This window comes from Brassica oleracea, chromosome C9 (genome assembly GCF_000695525.1).
Source record: "Brassica oleracea var. oleracea cultivar TO1000 chromosome C9, BOL, whole genome shotgun sequence".
Classification (NCBI taxonomy): Eukaryota; Viridiplantae; Streptophyta; class Magnoliopsida; order Brassicales; family Brassicaceae; genus Brassica; species Brassica oleracea.
The window spans coordinates 23,512,483-23,533,178 of NC_027756.1; the positions used below are offsets into that span (position 1 = coordinate 23,512,483).

The following is a 20,696-nucleotide window of genomic DNA, read 5'->3' on the forward strand; positions in this document are numbered from 1 at the left end:
TAGAATTCTTCTTCAAGTTGCTGCTGTCAAGAAGTGGGAAATCCATCAAATGGATGTCCACAATGCATTTTTGCATGGTGACTTAAAAGAAGATGTATATATGAAGCTTCCGCCTGGATTTGATGATCCAGATCCTACAAAAGTTTGTCGTCTACGTAAATCTATCTACGGCCTCAAGCAGTCTCCTTGGTGCTGGTTTTTTAAACTCACTGCGGCCTTGAAGTCATACGGTTTCAAACAAAGCCGAGCTGATTACTCTCACTTCTCGCTTATCAAAGGGACAGTATGTCTTCATATTTTGATCTATGTCGATGACTTTATCATCACCAGCAATGATAACTCTACCTTGCAGCGGTTCAAGAACTATCTACACAAGTGTTTCCATATGAAGGACTTGGGAAAACTAAAGTACTTTCTCGGTATTGAAGTCGCACGCAATGACGAAGGCATCTTCCTCTTTGCAAATACGCCCTAGACATTGTTGCTGAAACTGGACTACTTGGCTCCAAACCGTCGTCAGTTCCCATCGAGCTCAATCATAAACTTCTTCTGTCTAAGTCTCCTTACCTCCTTGACCCTGCAGCCTATCGACGCCTAGTTGGTCGCCTCATATATCTGACATTTACCCGTCCTGAACTCTCCTATGCAGTTCATGTTCTATCTCAGATCATTAGAATGCTGCTTTACGCACAGTTCGTTACATAAAGGGATCTCCTGCTCAGGGCATACTTCTCCGTTCTGATTCTGATCTTCAGGTTAATGCCTATTGTGATTCAGATTGGAATACATGTCCTATATCTAGACGGGCACTTAGTGCCTACATTGTTATGCTTGGTCAGTCTCCTGTTTGTTGGAAAGCAAAGAAGCAAAAGACAGTGTCCATGTCTTCTGCAGAAGCAGAGTATCGGGCCATGGCCTATACCTTAAAGGAACTCAAGTGGGTCAAACAACTTCTTACCGCTTTTGGGGTCGATCATCCTCAGTCTATGAATCTCTACTGAGACAGCAAGGCTACCATCTACATCGCTGCCAATCCAGTATTTCATGAATGAACCAAGCATGTCGAGTTTGATTGTCATGCAGTTTGTGATGCCGTGGAAGCCAAGCTAATCGCTACTCAACACATTTCTATGAAAGAACAACTTGTGGATCTCCTAACCAAAGCTCTACCATCTACTACATTTGATTATCATCTCTCCAAGTTGGAAATTCATGATCTCACTTCCAACTTGAGGGAGGGTATAGAAGATAAGGATAAATCTTAGAGATAATGCTAACTAATATCTTGTAATTATCTATATTCATATTCCCCTTAGGGTTAGGAGTCTCTACGACATGTATATATAGGCGACCTTGTACATGAATAACAACAACAGTTTACATTATATTTTAAGAAGCCCAAGGAATAGTAGAAGCCGAGGAAGAAGAGTCCTCTGCAAGACATATGTATCACAAAAAAAAACGAATCATTTCGAGGAAATAAGAAGAATGAGAAAAAGTAGAAGGACCAAAGTCAAAGAAAGTATGAATTGGAGAATCAGGAACATGAAGAGGTAAATATCTTGTCCAAAAATATCAAAATCAGAGGTGGAAGGAAGTTGTTCATGCATACAAATACTTGCAGAATCATGAGTAATTACATTAGCCATATTCTTTCTTCGGTGGCCAAGGTTGCTGAGACTTGTTCTGAGTCACACCATTTTTTTAATTCTATTGTGGCTTGTAAAAAGTAATTTGGTTTCTATATTCAGAAGGATGTCCATGAAGTTTGTAGCACCTGTTAACTAATGACCAAGAAGGCCACATGCAATGAGAACATATTGGGTGAGATTTATGTTCATTATACCACAAGAATAAGCTGCCACAATAGGATCAGATAGACATCTTGAGAAGTCTGAAAGACAACATTACTGGTATACTTCCTTGAATCTTTGTCCTTCTTCTTGAGAAAGGAGATTAAAATTTTTGGAGATATTTGGGTTAGGTTCATCAAGAATATCTGGCCAGGAGTTATAGTAAAATAATCATTTAAGCCCATCATTAAACAGAACGGTTAATGAAAAAATGTTTATGCATATTGTATGTGTGATTGTTAAATTTCAACTACGTATGTAAGATGGTTAACATGGTCCAAGCCTGATAGAAACATTCATTTTAGGTCTCTAAAATTCTTGAAATTTATACATAAGCCCTCAAATTTGTATAAAAAAATATATGTTCTCAAACTATTAAAATATTTACTAAATCGTTTATGATCCCCAAAATTTCAGAATCGACCGTTTAGTGCACTGCTAATCAAACCTAGTTGTGTTTTAAAATTAATGTTGCTATAAAGAAATTGGTTTTGATTTTGAATAGCATGCATAGTCTTATGTCTAAACTCTGAAAAAAAAATGATTTTGACGTTCTAGCAAACAAGCAAAATGTAAAATTTCTCATGTCACTACGTTTTCCATCACTTCAACTAATTCACTCCAAGAGTTTTGTTGGGGTTAAAAACGGTTATCTCGAAATCAATGTCTAAAATCATATATCCTCGCGGAGACCTTCTCGACACACTCTCGGTAAAATCTCTCGAGCGTAAGTTTCAAAAAGAGACGAACCCCGGAACCAAAAAACAAACAGTCCAGCTCGACGGATGGCCGAGCTGGATCGATCGCATTGTTCTCGTCATGTCTGCAATGCTCCTCTCCTAAGATCGTATCGAACTCGCTCTTGTTTCGTATCGATCGGAGTTACCATTGGAACTTTATACAATAAGAACCGTGAGAACTCATTTTCCCAAATAAAGTTCATGGCTCTCGTATAAACGACGACGGTTAACTTGATACCATACTCGTCTAACTATAAGAGAAGTATGAACTTCTTCGGCGAACCGACGTCGCATCAAGAAACGTTCTTTCGAAGAAATAGTAAAAAACGCTTAAGTCGGAAAACAGTCCAAAGAGGCCTAGAACGCAGCTAAGGGCCCACCTACGATTTCGTAGACAAAGCCAAGCCCAATGATGCTATGACGGCGTATCTTTACTTGCAGAAAGAAGATAAATCTCGCGAAAATCTTAAGATAAATGTGAAGTTTCCAAGATAATGATGGAGATCGAAAAAAAAGGAATATTTCCGCGAAAACCGACTTAGAAGGCATAAGAAAAATTAGGAGAACTCGGCTAGCTTAAGAAAAATTAGGAATTACGCGGCTTGATTTTACTTAGACTCTTTTCATTCTTGTTCTAAGATTAACTTGGCTAGCGAAACTCTATCTGTCTTATCTCTCGCGAATCTTGCTACCCTGTTCTTTTATCGATCAATAATACGACTATGTGCAATTGACTTTCAGTGTCCTGTTAGCTTTATCTCTTTCGTTTTTCGTGTGTTTATGCAGATAAATAATCCGGGGCTTCTGGGAAATTTAGGTTTTCTCTCTTTCCTTATTTTACGGAAAGTCGACAGTGCGAATTTCGGTTCTCACAGTTTGGCGCTAGAAGGAGGGGCGCTCGGATTATCTAACTCAAAAACCACCAAACATCTGAGGCACGGGATGTCTGATCGAACAGGCAGCGATGTTATCTCCTTCAAGGAGGGAGCAACGACCGATCCGGTCACTCCTCTCAATGATCTCCTTGTCGTTGAGCTGACAATCCAGAATATCAATATCGCAAGGATATTGGTCGACACCGGAAGCTCGGCCGATATCATTTTCAAAAGCACCCTCGAGAGAATGGGAATCTGCCCATCCAAAATTGCGGAAGATCCGAATCCAGTAGTAGGACTTTCGGGGGTGGCAACCCTGACTCTCAACACAATCAACCTCTCGATTAAAGCCGGCAGCATGACGAAAATCGTGGAGTTCTTGGTCGTCAATCGACCTGCGTTAACGTGATCATAATAACTCCGTCGCTGAATTCAATGCAAGCAGCCCCGTCAACATACCACATGTGTCTCAAATTCCCAACCCATCGCGGAATCGAGACCATCTGGAGAGATCGGAGAATCTCGCGAGTATGCTTCGCCGCGTAACTAAAACGAAAAAAAACCTTCAGCGGAGGTAACGCCTAAGAAGAAAAAGAAACCATATGCCGTGGACAACGCCCTAGAACAAGGCAAAACTGAGGTCTTTTGGCAATCACGAGTAGCCAAAGTCTTGGAGGGAAAACGCGAACCAACCTGCGAGCCCGTTGTCTTAGTATGCTTAGACGAAGCATTCCCAGATCGCTGTGTCGAAATCGGCGCGAACATGAGCGAATCTATGAAAATTGAGCTTATAGCCTGTCTGAAAAAGAACTTGAACACGTTCGCATGGGCCACAGAGGACATGCCAGGGATTGATATCAACATCACTTGTCACGAGCTCAACGTCAACCCGACTTTCAAACATGTCAAGCAAAAGAGACGAAAGCTAGGACCCGAGCGCGCTAGCGCGGTCAACGACGAAGTTGAAAAACATCTCAAAGTCGGATCCATAACGGAAGTTAGGTATCCTGACTGGCTCGATAACCCAGTCGTTGTGAAGAAGAAAAATGGAAAATGGCGAGTATGCGTCGATTTCACAGACCTAAATAAGGCGTGTCCAAAGGATAGCTTCCCACTGCCATACATCGATCGCTTGGTCAAAGCGACGGCAGGGAACAAACTCTTATCCTTCATGGAAGCGTTCTCCGGGTACAATTAGATCGTGATGAACCCCGACGACCAGGAAAAAACCGCGTTCATAACCGACCGCGGAACCTACTGCTATAGGGTGATGCCGTTCGGTCTTAAGAATGCCTGCGCAACTTATAAACGACTCGTCAACCGTATGTTCTCCGAACAACTCGGAAAGACAATGGAGGTGTACAATGATGACATGCTCGTCAAATCCCTCGAAGAGCGGGAACATATCACTCAGCTCGAAGAGCGAGATCCTAATTTATTTCGACCAGATTCGAGGCCTTATGCGAAAAATGGAAGATACGACTGACAAAATCGACTCCAAGATACCCACAATGCAACGGCCAAGCCGAAACGATTAACAAGACCATCCTCGATGGGATTAAAAAATGATAGGATGCCAAAAAGGGTAGAGGGCCGAAGAACTCGAAGGAGTTTTATGGTCACATCGCATGACTCCAAGACGCGGAACGGGAGAAACTCCATTTGCTCTCGTTTACGGAAGCGAATGTATGATCCCAGCAGAAGTCAAATTCCCCGGAGTACGCATAAGATTACTCCCGGAACGAGAAGATTCGGACAATCTAATGTTGCTGGACGAGCTCGATCTAGTAAACGAACGACGGGACCAAGCCCTTATACGCATTCAAAACTATCAACAGGCGGCAGCAAAGTACTACAACACTAACGTATGCAGCCGCAAGTTCAAAGAAGGTGACTTAGTCTTCGAAATTTTTTCCAAAACACCGCAGAGCGGAATGCAAGAAAACTCGGAACCAACTGGGAAGGACGTTACAAAATCATAAAAGTTGTCCGACAAAGCGCGTACGAAATCGCAAATTTGCGGGACATCAAAATTTTGAGAACTTGGAATGTGAAGCACCTCAAGAAATACTACCACTAAGCAGCGCTTTGCACTGAACTACGAGACGGCTTGATCCCTGAAGAGGGTACGTAGGCAATTCGTCATACGAGGAGCTCAGCTGTCCACCCTCATTAAAAGGGGGAGGAGTAGGTACATATACGTATACTCGTATACCCCAACCAAAAAAAAAAAATATTTTCGACCTTGGGCAAAGCGAGATGTCGCTAACGCCCGAAGGACCTTTTTTCGTCAAGAACTTTTGTGGGAACCGAAATTCACACCGTCGATTTCCGTAACCGGAGGAAAGTCAGGAAACCCTAACTTTCCCTGAGGTCTTGGATTCTCTGCGAGAGCCAACGACAAGTGACCAAATAAATGCGGAAAATATGAAAAGATAACAAAATAAATTTATAGAAAAGGTAGATCTTATTTCGAATCTGCGTAAGAGCGTTGCGATCATTACAAGAGATTATAAAAGCTCCGGCCGCAAGAGCTGTCAGAAAATTACCTAGCTCTAGTAATCTAAAACCTTAAACCTAGTTGAGTCGCAGCTCGATAACAGAAGACAGAAAAGATACGAAAATAGTTTTGATTGATTTCAGACTGAACCTTATGAAAGGCTGCCTACGTACCCCTTTCGAGGATCAAGCCAAACGTAGTTCAAGAGTGAACCAAGAGATCGAACTGCTTGTGTGCGTTCGTCTGGTAATCGGATGCCAGTCATAGAAACAAAGCATGTCGAGAATAATGCCTCAAATTTTCTAAGTGCCCCGAGTTCCCTTTTGTGCCTCTCGCCTAGGACTCCTTATATACTCCTCCAAGGTCGGTTTTAGCTTTTCCATTCCTGCCCTTAAGCCGTCTTAAGTGAAAAATGGAGATATTCCATTTTTTCGATCTTCATGTTTATCCGCGGAAACTTAACTTTTTTTTGCGGAAACTTATCTTTATATTTGTTTGTATAATAAAATATAAACCGCCATAGTATCTACGAGCTCATTCTTAAAGAATCATAAGTGGGTCGTCTTTCGACATGAAACGTTTGTTACAATTTTCTTTTCGACAAAAACAAGTTCTTGCGGTTTTTATTGTAAAGTTTCAACGGTAACTTTGATCATAATGATGTGAGAGATTATATTATTGGCTTGGTCGGTCACTACGTAACTACTGACTCGTTCGCGGGTCGGTCACTACGTAGCGACCGACCGAATGGCTTGGTCGATCACTACGTAGCGACCGATTCGTTCGCCGGTCGGTAACTACGTAGCGACCGACTGAATGGCTTGGTCGGTCGCTACGTAGCGACCGAATCTTTCTCGTACACCCGACACAAGGGGAATAGCGCTATACAAAAAAAATCCAAAATTTTGGTCAGCACTTTCGGGAGACTTAAAAATTGTCCTCGAAGAGATGCTCGATTCCTACCATACAAGTCACGTAAACCGAGAACACATCGCGGACTTTAAAGCAGGATGGAATCTGGTCGAAAACGATACGGGAGATGTAAGTCGAAGTAGTCATCGCACCCCCTAAAAGTCGTGATTAGACCTAAGTCTTACCCAAAACTCAGCACACTGGTCTCCAACATCTCTAGGCATAGTATCAAACACCCTGATACGAGATTCCAAAATTTTTTTCTTGGCAATATTCGTGTATCTTCAGAAATTTCGCAAGTCTTCACGCTATGGAAAACTCTCGAAACAGATCACGAATATATCAGTTCATCAAGAGTTAGCCTACGAGACAAATACTCGTAGTCTTCCCTCTACACCAACAAAAATACTCCACGAGATCTTAAAACGTAAAAACTTAGTTTCATTTAAAAGTCGCAGAAGCGACGAGGATTCAAAGCCATAAGCGGCCACTCCCAAGATAAAAATACGGCCACACTCGTCAGAAACAAAAACATAAAATGAAAGTCTCACTCGAGACTGCAAACTCAATCATCCTCCGCACGCGGAGCCTCGTCTTCGCCAACCACCCTTTCTGGGTTCGGAGCCACGCCTCTTCCCGCATCCCCGACAACAAGATCCTGACTAACGGGCTCACTTAAGCAGGAGGGAAGAACGCACTCGGACTTCAGGTCCGCGAGGATCTGATCAAAGTCTCCTTCCACATCTACCAGCTCTGTCCTACGTACGGGAATAGTGGCCTTTCCGACTCGTGGAGACTGAGGCGCTTCACAGACCTCGTTCGCCCCTCCCTCGACTCTTGCCAAGGCCAAATCCCTAGCATAAACGGTCGCCAATGAGTCGAGGAAACCAAAGATCTTCGACAGGCGGATCTGGAGCTCGATACGCATGGCCTCCATGGCCCCTCCAATCGCACTAACCGACGATTCCTCCCCGCTCTTTATCTTGCGCTTCGGTCAGCGCATCTCCGAGGACTTAGCCGTCTTCGCCTCTTTTGCCTTGGGCAAGGAACTCGCAGTCTTCCAAAGATCCCGCCCAAGCTCGCCAATCCGAGACTCGAACCGAGCGGCCTCGAGGGAATGAGCGTCCTCGATCACCTTCAACTTCCCTTCAAACTGCGATGACTTTTCTCGTGACTCCTCTAACTCCTTAGCCAGACGCTCAACCTCTGATCTATACTCGCTGATCATCTCATCAATCGACGAGACGAACTGAAAGACAAAAGGGGTGATAAAAAATGATCAATTCATACATGCTAAGAAAGAGAGAAGTTTTCGCTCAAAACAAACCTTAGCACGATAACGAGACGCCAAACCCAAACCAGACGCCTTCGTTGGCAAAGGGCCGGCCTCGACGCATTTCCTCTTCTTAGCCGCATCCGGGTTAGCGCTCGACCTCTTGAGACTTTTGGGTAAGACAGCCGAAGCGGTGTTTGGAGCAGAAAGCCCTACGACGATCGATCTCTTGGTTGGAGGAGGAATTGACTCCGGAGCCGGTTCGGCAACGACAACACGAATCAGAGTCGTGGAGGAGCCCGATGACTGGACTTCAGCACCAGGCGCCGACACGTCCTTGGCAACCGCCCCACCGGCGGGGACGGTGTCACACACGAGGAGGACCTCGGAAGATAAGGCCTCAGCTGGAACCTCAGGTCTTGGGGATACGTCACATGTGGGGTTCGCCTTCTTCTCGGCCTCGCAACGGGCCATCTCACTCTGGAAGGAGAGAAACTCCGCAATGTGAGCTGAAACCGCCCCAGCGGTAGGGAGAGCCAACGATCTCTCACCGGCGGCAGGACGAACCGACAGACTTGCACCGGCGGCGTCGCTCATCTCGACATCACCATCCTTCTGGACATTGCTGGAAGAAGACAGAAGGCATCTTGGCGGAGAGAAGTTTTTGAGAGAAAATGCAAAGGGAACTTGAGAAATTGGGAGAATGTGGAGACAGTGAAGAAGGGAGGTCACTACATATAGGAAATCAAGAGTTGAAGTAACTTTATGGCATTAAAATAATCAGGAGAAATCTTTCGGGATAAAGCAATTCTAACCACGGATTCCGATTAACACCATCACTCGCCTGCAAGATTCGAACTTGAAACTTACGAGCTGGGGGGCGAACTGTTGGGGTAAAAAACAGTTATCTCGAAATCAACGTCTAAAATCACATATCCTTGCGGAGACCTTCTCGTCACATTCTCGGTAAAAGCTCTCGAGCGTAAGTTTCAAAAAGAGACGAACCTCGGAACCAAAAAACAAACAGTCCAGCTCGACGGATGGCCGAGCTTGACCGAACGCGCGACCATCTCGGCCATCCGCCGAGCTGGACCAGTCTAGTTGGCGGATGGCCGAGCTGGATCGATCGCGTTGTTCTTGTCCTGTCTGCAATGCTCCTCTCCTAAGATCGTATCGAACTCGCTCTTGTTTCGTATCGATCGGAGTTACCATTGAAACTTTACAATAAGAACCGTGAGAACTCATTTTCCCGAATAAAGTTCTTTGCTCTCGTATAAACGACGACGGTTAACTTGACACCATATCGTCTAACTATAAGAGAAGTTTGAACTTCTTCGGCGAACAGACGTCGCATCAAGAAACGTTCTTTCGAAGAAATAGCGAAAAACGCTTACGTCGAAAAACAGTCCAAAGAGGCCTAGAACGCGGCTAAGGGCCCACCTACGATTTTGTAAACAAAGCCAAGCCCAATGATGCTATGACGGCGTATCTTTACTTGCAGAAGAAGATAAATCTCGCGAAAATTGGAAGATAAATGTGAAGTTTCCAAGATAATGATGGAGATCGGAAGAAAAAAAGGAATATTCCCGCGAAAAATGACTTAAAAGGCATATATAAGAGGAGCCAGAACCGAGGACGAGGGGGCAGATTTTTAGACCTAGGAGAACTCGGCTAGCTTAAGAAAACTTAGGATTTAGGTGGCTGGATTTTACTTAGACTCTTTTCGTTCTTGTTCTAAGATTAACTTGGCTAGCGAAACTCTGTCCGTCTTATCTCTCGCGAATCTTGTAACTCTGTTCTTTTATCGATCAATAATATCCATGTGTGCAATTTACTTTCAATGTACTGTTAGCTTTGTCTTTTTCGTTTTTCGTGTGTTTACGAAGATAATCCGGGGCCTCAGAAAAATTTAAGTTTTTTATTTTTCCTTAGTTTACGAAAAATCGTGAGCGCGAATTTCGGTTCTCGTGGTTCTCTTATCATTGGTCTTTACTTTATTAAAAGTCTTTTATCATTGGTCTTTACTTTATTAAATGTACACGTGAAATTAATATATCGCTCTGCAAACATAAAATATGTTGTTCAGCTTCAGCATGTGAGGTGCTCTCAATTCTATCTTTCGATACTTTTGTGTTTGTCTCCCTGTATAATAGATCAACTATGACAATTGGTCGGACCAGGTCGTGACAAAATATTAGTCAGTGCAACTTTCGGCGTAGGAAAATGTACTTTTAGCCCTAAAACTATTTTGGTTTTGACCAACTTTTTGACTTGGGAGGCAAAAGTTATATAGGCTTTTAAATTTTCGGTTTTTGGTTATTTATTTAACTAAATAATGTATTTGTAATATTTGATATATTATATTGATCAAGTAAATAATTTTTTTGGCATTTTAAACCATCTATTTACGATGAATATTCAATATCATATAAAAAATTGAATAAATAGACGTAATTAGAGAATTGTAAACGATATAAAAAAAGGCGATGAATTAGTCATCAAATTGTAAATAATTTCATAATTTTATTAATAATAAATTATTTATAGTCTTTGTTTTTCGTCAAGATAATTATTAAATGTCCATAACATTAATATGTTAAAATGCCATATTATGAAAGCCCATGTTGTAACCGTTTTTTCTGGGAAGTGTAACAAAAAAAATTTACATTTAACTCTTCGTTTTGTTTAAGTTTGTGTCGGTAAAAGATTAAAAAAAATCTATCTATCTTTTTCAATGTTCAATTTGAAGCTTATTATGCGGAAATCATACGCAAATATAGGCAATTGGTTGGAATCTCTATATCTTTATATTCTTATAAATTTTAAATTTATTGTTTCCTCTTCTGTAAGCAAATCAATTACCGAAGTAATAGATCAATTGGTTGAAATCAAATCTATTCTTATAATTAGTGTAATTATGGTTACAACTTCTATATTTAATAGGTACATTAAAGATACGACATTGAAGATATTCTGTTTTGATTAATAGAAGATATTGGATTTTGAGTTTGTATTTTATTGATTTGTTTTTTATAAAGCTTAGAAAATCAATGGGATGATTAGTTGGTTGATACATCCTATAAAGAAAACGAAAACTATAGGTGGTTTGAATATTGTACATCGATCGATGCATGATGTAAGTTGACTATATAAAACTTGAACATGATCATTTCAAAATAAAGAATAGGAAGGTTATATGCATTTGTTATATTGTAGTTAATATATTTTAAATATTACATAAGTCGGGTGATTCACGTTTTCGTAAAAATAAAATTCAAGTTCATTATTGGACCGTACTCATACGTAATAAGCTACGTTAAATATGATGTATTTTTAGGTTCATTTAATGACATTAAGTTTAAATTTGATTAAGGAAAACTCATTAATTTAACTGTAAAAGAAAAACATTAAAATAAGTAGTTTAATTTAATTTTTAGTAGCATGGAATGGAAGTGTCAATAAGTTAGAAAATTTTAAGGTATTTTTTAGCGGGTACTTCTCTTTTAATAATAGAGATGTGACTTCAGTTTGAACGGTTAAATTGGTTTCAGAATAAAACATAATTGAACCGAGTAAAAAATTGGTTTGATTTGATTATTGGTTAGTTCAATTTCCAAAAAAAAAGAAAATACCGAATCAAATTGAAATTCTCAGTTATTGAATAGATTCTGGTTTACTTTGGTTAAATTTCTATTAATTTGATTAAACGTAGTTATTTTGATTTAATTCAATTAGTTTTTCAAAGTTGTAAAATATGATTTCAGTTTGGTTTAGTATAAATCAGTATGATTTGTTTTTATGTAACACCGATCTAACTAATGACTGAACCAATTCAAACCGATATCTGAGTTTTTCTTTTAATAAACTTGCCGAACGGTTCAACTCATAACCGAATCCGAACGGAAAACAAAAAAAATTAAGTCGGTTTGGTTAAATTTCGCAGGCCTATTTAAAACCATAACTTACGTCTTCCTTATAGAAACGTCTTATCTCTGCACTGTGTCACTCTTTTCTCTTCTCTACGAGACGGAAACAAAAAAAAATGGAATGGATACATCCAATGCCCAAGATCGAGCTTCATGCTCACCTCAACGGCTCCATTAGGGACTCCACTCTCCTGTAAAGCCCCTAACTTTTGATTTTTTTCGTTCCTTCATCTCTGTTCTTCGTATCCGCAATTGCACTGATCAATTACGAGTTTTTTTTTTTTTTGCTTTAACAAAATTCGATTTTGAGGGTTTAAGTTTGATGGGTTTTCGTTTAATTTGAACAGAGAGCTTGCTAGGGTTCTTGGTGAGAAAGGGGTTATAGAGTTCGCTGATGTTGAAAATGTCATTCAGAAAAGTAAGTCAATTTTTGAACACATGTTACCTATTTTGCTGAGTTTGTTCTCTCTTAGGCTCTCTCATGTTTGGTCTGATGATTAAAAGTTGAACCTTGCCTCGTTTTTGTTTGATGGTTTTAGATGATCGATCTTTGGATGAGGTGTTCAAGTTGTTTGATTTGATCCATATGATCACCACTGATCACCAAACAGTGACAAGAATCACTCGAGAAGTAAGAAAAATAAAACACTCTCTTACGTTAGTATTAGCATTTGGTTTTAGACTGAAGACTTGACTTATTTTCTCTTTTGACAAGGTTGTACAAGACTTTGCTGTGGAGAATGTGGTTTACCTCGAGTTACGTACAACTCCAAAGGTAACACAATCTTATTAGATGTTCTTACATTGAAAAAAAATAAAATAAAACTTGTTTTTGTTTGTAGAGGAATGATTCGATAGGCATGAGTAAACGTTCTTACATGGAAGCGGTTATCAAAGGTCTGAGATCTATCAGTGAAGTCGATGTTGAGTTTGTTGCCGCCACTGATTCTGAGAAACTACACAACTCGTGTGATGGAGTTGGAAGAAAGAAGATTTATGTTAGACTTCTTCTTAGTATTGACCGTAGAGAGACAACAGAGTCTGCAATGGAAACTGTAAGTTGTTGTAAAACTACTCTGAAAGCTTTTAAAATTACAAAATCTATAAAAACATTATCCTTTTTCTCTTTAAGGTTAAGCTCGCATTGGAGATGAGAAATGTCGGTGTTGTTGGTATCGATCTCTCTGGGAACCCTCTTGTTGGAGAATGGTAACTTGTTTTGTAAAAATCTCTTCTTCTTTTTGTTTCATCTCTAACATCTCTCATGTTCTTGTAGGAGCACCTTCTTGCCTGCATTACAGTTTGCTAAAGACAATGATCTTTACATCACTCTTCACTCTGGGGAGGTACTAACCGATTCCCAAATTCTTTTCTTTTAGTAAAGATTGTCTACTACTTTCTTCATCTTAGTGCATTGCAGGTCCCTAATCCGAAAGAGATCCAAGCAATGCTTGATTTCAAACCGCATCGAGTTGGCCATGCTTGTTTCTTCAAAGATCAAGACTGGGAAAAGTTGAAATCTTTCCGGATTCCGGTAACAGATTAGTAGTTAGAATTGTATAATCTTCTAACAGTGTAACATACTCATTTAATTTGTGCAGGTGGAGATATGTCTATCATCCAACATTATAACCAAATCCATTTCTTCAATCGATATACACCATTTTGGTTAAAGACTTTCTGTTTCCCCTGCTGCTTTGTTTTTTTTTTTTTTTTATGCATTGAAGTGACATGAGCTTGAATCTTTGATGTAAAAGCTGATCTCTACAAGGCAAAGCATCCGTTGATTATATGCACTGATGATTTTGGAGTGTTCTCCACTACCCTCTCCAACGAGTACTCCCTCGCTGTTCGTTCCTTTGGTGAGTTCTTATCTGATTCTTGAGACTGCTGCTTGCTTGATATATACAAAGAAACTACATGTTCAAGAATCTGATTGTGTTCTTGTGGTTGAATATCTTTGAAGGTCTTGGTAAAAGAGAAACATTTGCGTTGGCTAAATCAGGCATAGACGCAACGTTTGCAGAAGATGAAGTTAAGCAACAACTTGGGTTGATTTTTGATTCAGCCTCGCCAGAGTATGTTTAGTGTTCTGCTTTTACCGGTTTACCTGGTTTGATTGTGTTCGTACCAAATGGAGGAAATGTGGTTTGGTTCATTGGAATTGATAACATCCGGTATTTCCATTGTTACTAATATTTTACAATCAGTATATGAACTTTTTAACTTTTAATTATTCTTATTTTTCAGTCTCTGTTCTTGTTTGTACTGTATGTATTGTTTTATAGTTAATGCAGAGTTTGTTCAAATTGATGCAATAACAAAGAATTTAGATGAATTCTCGTGTGAACAGTAGATTTATAGATTAGAGGCTATGACTAATAATATCATTACTGCAAATTTTTTGCAAGTCCATAGTCTGTTAAATTTCGTAACTTTCAGCTCTGAAATATTTTTTGTTGGTTTAGTATCAAACAAGTAATAAAAAGGAAATAAGAGCCTCAGATACGATGTTCACGTCAGATGGAAAAATCACTCGATCATGTTATAAGGTTTTGCCACGTAGGCTACGGTACGTGGGATCCACTATAATTTTCTTTTTTGGTTACTCAATCGCTTCAATCCCTCACGTTTTCTACCGACGTCGCGATTCCTCTTCTTGTAACGGATTCTCCAGCCTCCCATAAACATCATCGATCTATCATCACTTATCTATTAGATCTGCCTTTAATCGATTATCTAACTCGCTTCAATAATCTCATCTGTTTTAATCTGCAGAATTTGGTGAGAAAAAACTGTTTACGCTCTGTGTTTTGCGTTTGCCGGAAAAATCTACATCCCCAGGTAAGTTTCTCATTCCTTCTTTCGCTATACGATTCATAACTTTTCCATTGCATCGATCGAGATCTAAGAGAGGTTTCGATCCCGCAGAGATCAATTATCTGTGGATGATGTGAAGGTTTACGTTCCCGGAGTGGAGAAACCCATAGATGTTTTCCCCAATGCTAGCCATCTTGCTAAAAGGTTAAGTCTTTTTGAAAACTTTAGATCAGTTCATTAAGGTTTGGTTCATTATGTGACTTTCAGTAACTTACAAGTTTCTGAATTGTTGCAGTTGGAGTGTCAATCGGTTGCTCTGCTGCTACTGCTCGAGCTGAGGTACCTTGACCTGAATGCATGATTCTTTCTGTGATGTAAATTACACAATGACATGTTCTAAGTTTCTTCTTGAAATAAATCATAGACAGAGGGTAATCATTATAGTATTGAAGAATGCTCTGATATGGTGATATTTGTATTAGGAATCAATGAGTTGTGTTTAGTAGAGGAAACTTCGCTTGTGTGTGTGTGTTTTAGCTGTTTTTTTCGTTGATTGTGTGAACATGCACTTGCAGCTGATGACGATGATGACATGGATCTTTTTGGTGACGAGACTGAGGAGGAAAAGAAAGCTGCAGAGGAGAGGGAGACTGCTAAGAAGCCCAAAGAGAGTAAGCCTCTCTATTTGTTTTACTACAAGCATGTGTCTTACGGGGAGCACATGTGGTGAGTTTATAATGATTTCTCATTCTATTCTTAATAAGAAAATTTTGGTTAGGTGGATAGTCATATGTGCTCATGGAAGTAGAGCCATTGGATGATGAGACGACATGAAGAAACTGGGAGCGGCTGTTCGCTGTGTTGAGATGCATGGTCTTCTATGGGGAGCTTGTACGTCAACAATTACCATCTGTCTATACTTGCAATCGAAACGAGTGTAAGCTATGAACTATTTGTGTAAGGCAGTTTTATTATTTGTTCTTTTCTTCTGTTTAGTTGTTGCAGCAAAACTGGTACCATTTGTTACGGTATCAAAGAAGCTCACGATCATGCTATCATAAATAATTGAGCTTACAAGCCCAAAGTCTAACCGACCCAAACAATTTCGTATTTGTTGGGGAAAAGGTTACTATTTATAAGTCCATTAGTGACAAAAAAAAACTGTGTACAAGATCGGATATCATAAAATTCACCGCATCATCATCAAATATACCTTCGATAAGCTATAACTACGTCATCTGACCCCGCGTTTGTGCTGGGGCTATGCCACTAGTAAATGAAAAAGTTCAAAATGATGCTATAATTTCTTAGAAATTATATTTAAAAGCAATTGTGACACGAAAAATTCAAGGGCAATTTTTTCAAATATTTTTTAAGTTTTTATCACAAAAATAGTTTTCAAGAGGAAGATAACCAAAATAGTCCATTTTATTTTGAAAATTTTAATTTTAGTTTTAATTTTTAAAATTTGAAATTATATCTTCAAAGTTCCACCCCTTAACTCTAAACCCTAAGTCTACATTAGTTAACCGTAGTGTATAAATATATTTTCATCTTTTAATAAAACTCTTTTTTTTGGTGGAAGCTTCCTTTGTTCAGTAGTTTGACTAAGAGTTCATTAATGCTTTTACACCAGAAAGTCTGAGTTTCAATCTTCAGAGAAAGCAAAATTACGCGAATTAATAGAAAAAAACGCTTACAAGAAAAGAGTATTGTCAAGCGTGGATCCCATAGGGCGGCTCATGTAATACAGTCAGACGTGAATCCTTGTAAGGCAGATAGAATTGCCGAATGTAGAATCATCTAATGTTTCTTATAGTTTGTAATAGCGTAATTATCCAGTAATAAAAAAATAAAACTTTTTTGGTCATTTTTTTTCATGAATGTTATTTGGTGACATAAATTTAGAAAAGTTATCCTAAAGAATTTTTCATTGTTCGATCATCTATCATTTTTTTGGGTTAAATGAGTTATATTTGCTACAATCAAACTTTCACTTGGGCCAAACACTAGTGAAACATTAACTTTGGTCTTTAAAAATTCTGGAACTTTTTTATATAAGCATATGCTTCCAAATTATAAAAAAATATATTCTTAAAAAAATACTTATAACCTCCAAAATTTCTAGACCAGACCCTGCTTCTATCGAACCAACAATAGATATATTAATTTTGAAAAGGCAGAAACAGAAATGTAATCTATGTAATAAAAATCAACACAATAATAGAGCATAGTTCTAGGAAAAACAAGGCACTTCAGCTTTTAAAATGACTGATAAATTGACATGTCATAAACTGAAAAAAACTTAATAACCAATCTACTTATTTTGTTTGTACACGTCAATTCTTCTTCGCGGTGGAGTGAACAAAAATTTTACGAAGGTTTCAGATCTCATCTCCGACTAATGGACACAAATACTTATCATTTTTTTCATTTTTTTTTTGCTTTTCTTTTCCTCTTCTTCTTTGTTATCCTTTCTTCTCCACTAAGTTTCTTTACTTCGCTTCTCTTTCTTGCCTCTGCATCCTCACGAACCTTCTCTTCTCCTTCACATTTTACAGATCTAACATTGGTGCTCGTGTTGAAGCTTGACGGTGGACTCAATCATTACCCGTCTCCACCTTGTCTCCGTCGTCACCTTTCTCTCTCTCGTGCCCGGAGACGCAGCAACAACAAACCAAACGCAGTGGTGCTCGTGGTGGTGAGTAGCGGAGCGTAACGGTGGTCTCATTCATCACCTGTATCCACCTCGTCTCCAACTCCTCTCTGTCGTCAACTCTCTCTCTCTCTCTCTCTCCAACTCCTCTCCGTCGTCTCCTGTGTTTTGATTCTCATTTTATCTTTGTTTTGGTAAAGGAAGTTGATGAGGCAGAAGAAGATGGTGTTTGTTGGTGTTACGGCTGAGAAGATTGGTGTTCAAGGCGAGTAGCAGTTACATTGGCGGTGGTGCAGTAGTGGCCAACCGCCTAAGAAGAAGCTCCGGTGTGGCAAGATTGAGAGCGGTAAAGGCAGGCTGAGCTTGAAGGAGGAGGACGCTTGCTGAGATTGACGGCGGAGATGAATCATTGACGGCAAAGAGGATTAGGTTTAGGTTTTTGGTTTAGTTTAGGTTTCTCTGGTTTAGTTGAGGTTTATTTGGTTAACTTTATTTTTAAATTTTGGTTTAGTTTTGTAAACCAGAAATTCTGTAAGCTGATTTTAATTTATCAATAAAAATTATTTCATTTTAATTATAAATTAATTTTCCTTATAATTTTTTTTTTACTTTTAACTATAATGTGCATTTTATAATAGCAAAATGAAATAAACACTATTATATGATTCATAAACTATAGCATTTATAAAACTGCTACAGAAGGAGAACTTGGGGCAGACATAGCGGTTTCAGTAACGCTAACAATGATATATAATAGTTTTTTTCTGTACGCTAAGAAAGATCATTTTTTTAGTGTCAATATGATAATTGTTGAAAAGTCTAAAAATATATAGCACCCGATTTTTAATAGTATATAAAACAATTTTACTATACATTATCATAAAATTTTGATCAAGAAAATATAAATACATTTCTGCGCATGCACAGTCATATCAAATATCTGATTATGTTTATTGCAAGATGGTTCCTCATCTTTTGTTTGTTTTCTAATCGGACACAAACATTTGAATTTGCAGAATCACAGACCCTAATACTTCTTACCACCATTGCTATGGAAAAACATGAGAGAAAGAGGCCATGAAGCTTCTGGACGATGAGCATAAGCTGAAAATCGCAATTGGTTTACTTGATTAGTATCTCCAGCTTGTGCAGGAAGCTAAACAAGACAATAAGAAGAAGAGCAAATAAAACTACATATTACTTTCGGATGACAAAATCAAGAGATTATTAATGGTTAAACTTACTAGAGCTATTGTTGGTTTGCAGGAAGCATAAGGATCCTCTGAAGCCAAAGCATCCAATATTTGCCTTCCTGGTTTATGCTAACGAGAGGAGAGCTGCTTTCCGTGAAGAGAATAAAAATGTACTAGAGATAAATTTAGAAAAATTGGAGCCTATAGACATGAAAAAAACCATAATACACACAATAGCTATTTTCCCTAACGTTTCTATACACGGAGTTATATATACATATTAATACTGTAATACCTTTTAAACTCAACCGGCCAACCTGCTACCAAAATTAATTAAAAATTAAATTATTAACTGCATAAAAGGTATCTCGTGTCTTACCTCTATTCACGATTCCCTTTTCACTTTTGTTGATAACTTTTTCGAGGTCGAGTTGTTTCCGGCACCGATTTGCTCTAAATCCTCCCCTCTACCTTCAATCGACAGCTTTTCCATCTTCTTCGTGCTTCATTTCAATCGTGTTCGGCGTTTGGTTTGGCGTTAGGGTTCCGCGTTAGAGTTTCAGCGGCGGTTAGTAACACACCCTTCCTATCCAACTTCACCAACTCGATTCTTCTCAGATCTCTGAAATTTTTGTAAATTCTCCCTCGTTTCCGTCGATTATCTTCGTCTTTGCTTCCTCTGTGTTTATTTTCTTTTATTTGGGATAATCTCATAGTATACTTATCTAATTTAAAACCTTCATTCCATTTGGGATGTAATAGTATACTTATCTAATTCATCTATTCCATTTAGAATAGTATCATCGTTCCTGTTGCATACCATCGGTACCGTTACAGAATTAATCCCTCTCATCGGCCTTTTCCAATTTGATTTAGGGTTTGGGTTTTTCCGGGTTGTGTGAGGGTTCCTTTAATTTGAATTATCTTTGTGTCAGTGCTGCAAAATAAGTAGTGTAGTAATTTAGGGGAAGATGTGTAGAATATCACAGCTTACAAATGCTCACTAAGTAGACATAGTATGATATTTATAAACTCGAGTCCATTTGAAATGAAACAGTATTCGTATCGAATTGAACTATTTCACTTAAGATAGTATCACTTGCTATTCTGCTTTGCTTGTCTGGCCTTTCCTTGTTTGTAACGTATTTATTGTATTGTCATTTTGATTTATGCTTTGTGTGTTTGCTCGTTTTGTTTAGTCTGTCAGTCTTTTCAATTACACAGAATATCATTGTTTTTCTGGCATTACACTTGTTTGTCTCTGTCACTGATAAATATACAATCTTCTCTATGGTGAATGTCAGATCTGGTAGGTAAATTAGCTTCTACAATTTATAGTTGGTTGTATTTCCCTCTGATGCTCTTCTTCTTTCTTATGCTTGAATTGGGATTTTGTATCAGCGATGGATAGTACATAGTGTAAAAATAGTGATTATTTTGTAGAATAGTATCTGCACGAGCTGATTCCACGTATGTATATAGCACACTTATTATGTTTATATGTATATAGCACACTTATTGTGGAATAATGATTATTTTGTGGAATAGTGTTTGTCACATGGAATATAAGAAAGTTATAGTTTCACATTATTCTATCTTATATGGAATCATAGTTTTATATCTTATGCATTTCCATTTGTTAACTATACTTATTTTGTTTTGAGTGCTACTTCATTTCTATATTCAATATTATAATTCCCACCGTCCTGACTTTTTGCCTCTCTTACTTCATTCTACTGGTTTGGTATGGACGAGTTAGACCTTCCAAATAGATTGTTAGAGACATGCTTTGAACCCACTGGCAAGAAAAGAATTAACAACTAATTCAATCTTCGTTGGACTAAAGTGATAAAGAATGCATTAGAGGATGAGGACCTGGCGATGTTGAATGTGTCACAGTTTGGACAAGTCTTGCAGATGGGGTCCTATACCTTCTATGTTATGCTTT

The 20,696-nt window shown here is 38.7% G+C and overlaps 1 protein-coding gene and 2 long non-coding RNA genes across 4 annotated transcripts; all 3 read left to right on the top strand.

The window, feature by feature from the left end:
• Positions 1 to 12,142: 12,142 nt before the first annotated feature.
• Positions 12,143 to 14,309, top strand: LOC106315770 (adenosine deaminase-like protein). The gene is made up of 11 exons (XM_013753593.1): positions 12,143 to 12,272; positions 12,427 to 12,497; positions 12,619 to 12,710; positions 12,795 to 12,854; positions 12,922 to 13,134; positions 13,212 to 13,288; positions 13,356 to 13,425; positions 13,500 to 13,613; positions 13,681 to 13,747; positions 13,837 to 13,941; positions 14,046 to 14,309. The coding sequence occupies exons 1-11, from the start codon at positions 12,196 to 12,198 to the stop codon at positions 14,165 to 14,167; spliced, it is 1,068 nt and encodes a 355-aa protein (XP_013609047.1). The 5' UTR covers positions 12,143 to 12,195; the 3' UTR covers positions 14,168 to 14,309.
• A 244-nt stretch (positions 14,310 to 14,553) lies between these two features.
• On the top strand, positions 14,554 to 16,014 carry LOC106317341. Of its 2 annotated transcripts, none has more exons than XR_001265106.1 (6): positions 14,554 to 14,651; positions 14,858 to 14,923; positions 15,011 to 15,103; positions 15,195 to 15,238; positions 15,475 to 15,570; positions 15,678 to 16,014. It is a non-coding gene; the product is annotated as an uncharacterized LOC106317341 (long non-coding RNA). The 2 variants fall into 2 exon arrangements; XR_001265105.1 differs by lacking the exon at positions 14,554 to 14,651 and adding an exon at positions 14,663 to 14,740 and having other exon boundaries at positions 15,678 to 16,013.
• Positions 16,015 to 17,138: 1,124 nt separating this feature from the next.
• Positions 17,139 to 17,866, top strand: LOC106315953. Its single transcript, XR_001264685.1, has 2 exons — positions 17,139 to 17,280; positions 17,461 to 17,866. It is a non-coding gene; the product is annotated as an uncharacterized LOC106315953 (long non-coding RNA).
• Positions 17,867 to 20,696: the final 2,830 nt, after the last annotated feature.

What these genes read in the sequence shown, in the direction of transcription:
- LOC106315770 (XM_013753593.1), top strand. Translation starts at nt 12,196, where the DNA reads ATGGAATGGATACATCCAATGCCCAAGATCGAGCTTCATGCTCACCTC. An exon ending in TGAAAATGTCATTCAGAAAA is followed by an intron (nt 12,498 to 12,618) that starts GTAAGTCAATTT and finishes TGATGGTTTTAG; the next exon opens with ATGATCGATCTTTGGATGAG. An exon ending in CCTCGCTGTTCGTTCCTTTG is followed by an intron (nt 13,942 to 14,045) that starts GTGAGTTCTTAT and finishes ATATCTTTGAAG; the next exon opens with GTCTTGGTAAAAGAGAAACA.